The sequence below is a fragment of the Abrus precatorius genome, unplaced genomic scaffold (assembly GCF_003935025.1).
Source record: "Abrus precatorius isolate BTA unplaced genomic scaffold, Abrus_2018 Scaffold5, whole genome shotgun sequence".
Classification (NCBI taxonomy): Eukaryota; Viridiplantae; Streptophyta; class Magnoliopsida; order Fabales; family Fabaceae; genus Abrus; species Abrus precatorius.
In genome coordinates this window covers 11,230,565-11,236,564 of record NW_020874395.1, presented here as the reverse complement: position 1 = coordinate 11,236,564, position 6,000 = coordinate 11,230,565, and the positions used below count along the sequence as shown (strand labels likewise).

Genomic DNA, 6,000 nt, shown 5'->3' with positions numbered 1-6,000 from the left:
AATATAGGTAGCATAATATCCACTTGCAAACCACATTGTTGTCATAAAAACTACATACAGATTTTAGAAGCTCGCCAATAAATAGTAAATCACCCTACTCTAGTATTGACAAAGATACACCAGGAGTGTACCCACACTTTGCAGCAAAAGATTATTTGCTTACCATAAACCTTTTTGTCCTGTGCATCAAGAGATATTTCTTGCATCATCCAAGCCCCATTTGCAGATAACAAAAGTTGTACACAAAAAAATGATAAAAAATAGATCAATTTCACTTTAAATCCCAATAATGGACCAGTCATAAGCAAGGCAATAAACCATTCAGACTAGAAGGTTGATAGAAAATAGCAAAAATGGAAGGGAAAAATTTTTAATAGAAAATTTACGACATTCTCAATGAAATCCCACCTTGCATTTTTCAACCATGTTTTCAATACAAGTATTATTACTTCCTTAATATCTAGAACTTTTCTGATATATAATATAACAATATCAAGCATTTCTTTCGCTGGTTTTGGGGCCATAAAGTGCCGTGTCTTGTTTATATAGTGAAGGTGAAAAAAATCTCACTCTAGGGTGAATCTCAGTAGGGGCAAACTTACTTCTGTAGAATCATCCAGCATGGCTCAAAGAAATAGAATTTATGATGGAATTCTATTATAATTTTGTCTATTGTTTTTGTCCAATCAAAGTTATCATGATGGAATTGGAATCTCTATATCCCATGAAACTAGAATCTATCAATTATGAAGAACAAATAACAACAAAAGGTAAAATGTTGGAAATTTGACAAAGAAGTAGAATTATATATGTTATTTTCAGCTACGGAGATGTATGTGGTTGGCTTTAGTTTTATGACTTGAGTTTTGGGCTAATACGGATGACAATGAAAAGTGGGGAGAATATGCCTACTGAATTGACGACTTATGTTTGACTCACCACATCACTTTCCTACAAAAGTTTAAAATACGAGTAGCATTCTTAATCACAACTTTCATTCAAGACTTCAAGTTTCTTATCTTATATTTTACACAAGTTTACTGTTTTCTCATTTTCCATAAAAAATGGATGAATATCAGGTTGAGATTGAGAAATTCAGAATTTGTGTTTGACTTTCAATTTGATTGTAAAACAATGTCAATGCATATTGTTGGTACCAGGACAGTCATCATTAAATTGCCCCAGTTCAGAAATCAAATCCCAAGCATGTTCTATATTCCTGCAAAATGCACTTGTAACAACTATCCAAACTATTTTCTGTGATCTTGAAATAATTACCACAACATGAGTCAAAAAGAGGGGTGGGTAGATTAAAATTGAGAATGACAGACAAAAAGTTGAAGATAGCATTTTTGTCATTTTGGGTCGAGACCTGCATTTTAGGCAGAGGGGATGGGAAATGGAAAAGACACCAACATAGTTGTTTGCTTTAACTACTCATTGAAGACTGAATCTAAAACTTCATAATCATTGATGCACAGTCAGTGCATATGGTAGACACAAGTATGCCACATACGTATTATTCAATTTGACATTCTTCTATATAAAAAGGATATTATTGAGTTTCCCAGGCTTAAACATAATCATCCAAATAAATATACCAATTTCCTATCTCTACACAGGTAATTATTACCCTATCCAAAGTAATCCCACCTGGAGGTAACCCAGGCTTCTACAGGGTTGTCTAATGACAAGCAATCCCAAATAAGTAAATTACCAGGAGATAAGCCAGGCTACATTTTTCAAACTGCTGCATGATACTCATCTATAGTTTGCTTCATTGCATCCAACTGCGACATAATAAATTCAGCTTTCTTACAACAAATCTCATTGGCTATTCTTGAACCATAGTCACATTTCTCAAATGGACGATATTCACAAGCACTTTTGATTTCATCACGCAACGCCACCTGAATGTCCTACAAGATATATACAGAAAAGAAATGAAGTTAAAAAGCTCTACAAAATTACACCACAGGTTTCACCATCAAATTCATGATGATGATCCCAAATAAGAAACAGAGTTAGCTGATCGTGATTTCACTGCTTTGTCTACTTATAGAAATTCATAGCATCATTTTCGTAATTTAATCTGTATAACCAAACTTGGTGATAGCGATAGTTCTACACTCATATTTCAACACTTACTACCACATTAACCAACCATTACTCTTTCTTGCTAAATTTCAATGAACAGTTCCAAACACAAAACTCAGTTTTCTAAAGGTGACTATCATAAATAAATTTTATTCAGAAGTACCTATTCACCAATTACCCAGACTAGACTAGTATCTGTTATTTAAGGGAGCTAGCATTAGTTATTGATCAAGTTAGAATTCTAAAAGAATTTGGCAAATATAAGTGATTAAGAGATAGGAAGAGAAAGATTACAGGTATGTTGTTTAGTTAGGGATTGGTTATGGATCTTGCAATCCTGAGAGCAACAACTTGTATTCATTCTTTCTGTTCCTAACCAGAGTTAACCATTGGCATAAGGGAGATTTCATGAACAAAATCCAATCTTTTATTTCATTCTTCCACTACTTTCTGAAACAGTACCTAACACAAGATTAATTTATAGTTCATAAAATATTGTTATCCAATGCCTGGTGTTCATATTATACAACGTTAATTATTTTAATACTACCTCCAGTCCTATTTGTAAGAAACAACTGCCAAAATTTTTTTGTTCTAAATTCTAATTATAAGAAACAAAGGCTTATTTTCAAATGAATTAATTGTTAAATTTCTTTTATGCCCTTAATTTATTATAAAATTATGTTAACTAAGCACTCACCTATTTCCAATGCAAGCCACTGGCTTAGTCATTTAATATGATAGACATTTTTGGAATAACGTTAATATTTATAGTGTGTAACTGTTTTTATTGGTCTTGATGAAGTAGTTGCTTGTTTCTTATAAATAGGAACAAAGGTAGTATGTAGTTATACTAGTGCAGTCTTGCTAGTGTATGCTCTGTCTGGGACTTGAATCATATACATGTATAGACAAAACAATAAATCAATTTCTGAGAGACAAGGACCTTGATTAACTGCATAAACTCGAGGCAGTGGTTTTGGACTACATCTTTCCTAGGACCAACAGGGCTTGCAAGCTCATCCATGACTCCTCCTGCAAGCTCCAAAACCTTCACAATTCTCTACAAGACCAGCAAAAAGGAAAAAAAGAATCAATCAAAACAAACTACGCTGTTCTGTACTCCCGGGATTTGCTTGTAAATGCTTTCAAAATATTACCTTTTCTACATTTTGAAGTCTCTGCAAAGAAGTTGTCTGGCCCTGTGAATCCATGGATGTTGCTTCCTTGTGTTCCTTCTCTAACACAAGTCTCTACAATAAATTATTATTTAGACAGAAAAATGAACTAAGAATTGAGAAAAATAAAATGCACAATTAACAGTTTCATACTCACATAAAAGTGCATAAAAAGAGTTGGGAAGCATCGAATGGTAAGGGTTTATTAGTTTAGAGCTTTTCTTTAAAAATAAGAACTACTGATAAATTAAGATTATTCACATCAAGGTCCAGAGTGTTAGGAGCAAATAAAGAGAATTGTATTCCTAAGGGGGGTGGGGAATTGTGCAGATGAAAAGAAATGGCAATTAAAGAGATGAAAACTAAGAAGGCACACATGATAATCCAACGAAACTGAATTTGAAGTAGTAATTTGAAAAAAAAAACTGATAGTTTGATAAGAAGCACAATGTTAAATGGTCATCTTATTCTCACAAGTCCAGCACCAAAACCAAATGATTTTATAAACCCTAAACCAAATGCCCACTGTATCAATGGTGTATACATCCCTGCTCACTTAAGAGGAGAATTGTCCCTTCTCCATTTTGCATGACATGTACGCTATGATGTCTAGGTATGAGTACAAGTATTTGTACCGGTACAATCCTCCAGCAGTAGGGCAACCACAGACAGCTGGAATTAGGGAACCAAATTCACATTGTCATTGTATGATTTGGCAATTTAAGTATGTTTTTAACTTATTGTACTCTACTTCATTGCCATAGCTTTTTAAATATTATTTATGCATGAAGAAAACTCTTACAAATTTACAATTTGTGTTAACAAACATTCTACGAGTTTACATAAATTCTCAAGTTTGACAGCCTTGTCACAAAGGGCAGGGGCAACCGTGGGCGTTCTGCTGGGCTTCCTGGCAAGTGCCCAATGTGATCCTCAATCTCAAGGTAATCTCCAAAGTGTTGCAATTCTTACAGTCAGCTACCAACAAGAACAGTAAAGATATACAAAGGCCATTTCATACATGCCCACAGCCTCAAATGCACGTGCCTTTCAAAGGAAAGTCCAGACAAATCAATGCTGGAACTGAATTCAACAATCACAGCCTCAAATGCATCAAACACGAGTCCTATTGCTATGAAAAACGGCTAAGTCAGGGTGTGTTTTCAAAGAGCACCATTTCCACACTGTTCAAGAACATCCACATAGTCCCTATTCTGAAATCTCCCGTTCTCGTATTCTTTCATCTCATGCACTTTCTTAAAAAGAAATAACAAATCGAATTCCACCGCACCATTAACCGTGAGAATTGAACCTAGACTATCAACGGCATCTAGGTTTAAACCATTTCCCCATATTATCATCCCTTTCACACGCAATTAGTTATCTAAATCTAAACAAATCAAAATCAACACAAAACGAAAAAACAGTAATAGCGAAACAATTAGTTATCTAAGAGCGAAGTTTGATTTGAAAAATACCAATGCACTGAAGCCTGCGAAGAAGTGACGGAGTTATGGAACAACGAAATGGAACACTGAGACAGAGCTTCTGCTAGCGATTGCGAATTTCACTAAACAAATTCAGCTCATTTGCTGCGAAGAGGGAAGATTAGGATTATGGGCTGGCCTCACCTGGGGATGAACATGGTTCAATTTTAGGGGAAAAAAATGAAAATGGTTTTTTTTTAACTCAAACTTTTGTTTTCTTTTTTTCTTTTTGTTTTTTCTGCAAAATCGATTTGAATTATTTGTAAACCGGTGCAGAATTAATTTTAGAATCGGATCAGAGAATTAATATATAATAAATTCTAATTAAAAACTATATTAAAATATATTGAAAATTGTGAAAGTTAGTATTTATGTTTTTAATAAAATATTTTATTTTTCTAATAAGTGTTATTAGGGTAAAAATTAATTTTATTTGTAAATAAATTATGAAATTTTTTGCATAATAATATATAATTTTTAGAAAAAAAATAATCTTATTCAAATTAAGAATATTTATGTTACGGATTTGAACTTAAGATTTGATTAAAGAGAAAAAAAAAATATATATATATATATACACCACTTGAAATTATTTTTATTGATAAATAAATAAATTTTGAAGCAAAAATTAGTTTCAAAACTGGTTTTCCTTTTGTAAAAATAAAATAAAATCATTTTTATAACTTTTTTTTAAGAACCAGTTTAAAAACTGGATTTAAACCCTTCTCAAGTGCTAATTTGCCTAGCCTTGAAGTATATTTACCATCGAATTGAGTATGTAATAATCGGGAAGCAAGATAATAGTACAAAAAAAAAAAAGGAGAAAATAAAATTTAAGGGCATGTTTATTTTGAGAAATATTTTTTCATTTCATTTTTGTTTTTTTATTATACATTTGTAACCTTATTTTTATTTTATTTTTAAAATTTATATCAGAAAGAAAAAAATTATTTTTTTAATTTTTTACAAATATTTAAAAATATATATATATAATCAAGACAATATATTTTAAAAAAAAAAAACACTAAATAGCCCCTAAACCTTTACGCTCGTATTATTACAGGTAAAATAGAGGATATTGAAAAAAAAGAAGTTAATTTAATTTTTTTTCATTTTTTTAGAATAAATAGTAATTGAATTTGAACAATTTTTGTGAAATACATTAAATTATATTTTCGATGGAGCGGACAGCAGTACTTAGATATGAGAGGGGTAAATGTTGGTTTTTTTTTTATGTT

General features: G+C 31.8%; 1 protein-coding gene across 2 annotated transcripts; it reads right to left on the bottom strand.

Moving 5' to 3' along the window:
• Positions 1–1,569: 1,569 nt before the first annotated feature.
• On the bottom strand, positions 1,570–4,973 carry LOC113867721 (mediator of RNA polymerase II transcription subunit 11). Of its 2 annotated transcripts, none has more exons than XM_027503158.1 (4): positions 4,754–4,973; positions 3,258–3,348; positions 3,044–3,160; positions 1,570–1,919 (listed from the first exon to the last, which is right to left on the bottom strand). In XM_027503158.1, the coding sequence occupies exons 2-4, from the start codon at positions 3,309–3,311 to the stop codon at positions 1,743–1,745; spliced, it is 348 nt and encodes a 115-aa protein (XP_027358959.1). In that variant the 5' UTR covers positions 3,312–3,348; positions 4,754–4,973; the 3' UTR covers positions 1,570–1,742. The 2 variants fall into 2 exon arrangements, with proteins under 2 accessions (XP_027358959.1, XP_027358961.1); XM_027503160.1 differs by having other exon boundaries at positions 1,570–1,910.
• Between the last annotated feature and the right edge of the window lie 1,027 nt (positions 4,974–6,000).

What these genes read in the sequence shown, in the direction of transcription:
- LOC113867721 (XM_027503158.1), bottom strand. Translation starts at nt 3,311, where the DNA reads ATGGATTCACAGGGCCAGACAACTTCTTTGCAGAGACTTCAAAATGTA. An exon ending in GACTTCAAAATGTAGAAAAG is followed by an intron (nt 3,161 to 3,257) that starts GTAATATTTTGA and finishes CTGGTCTTGTAG; the next exon opens with AGAATTGTGAAGGTTTTGGA. An exon ending in AGTTTATGCAGTTAATCAAG is followed by an intron (nt 1,920 to 3,043) that starts GTCCTTGTCTCT and finishes TATATCTTGTAG; the next exon opens with GACATTCAGGTGGCGTTGCG.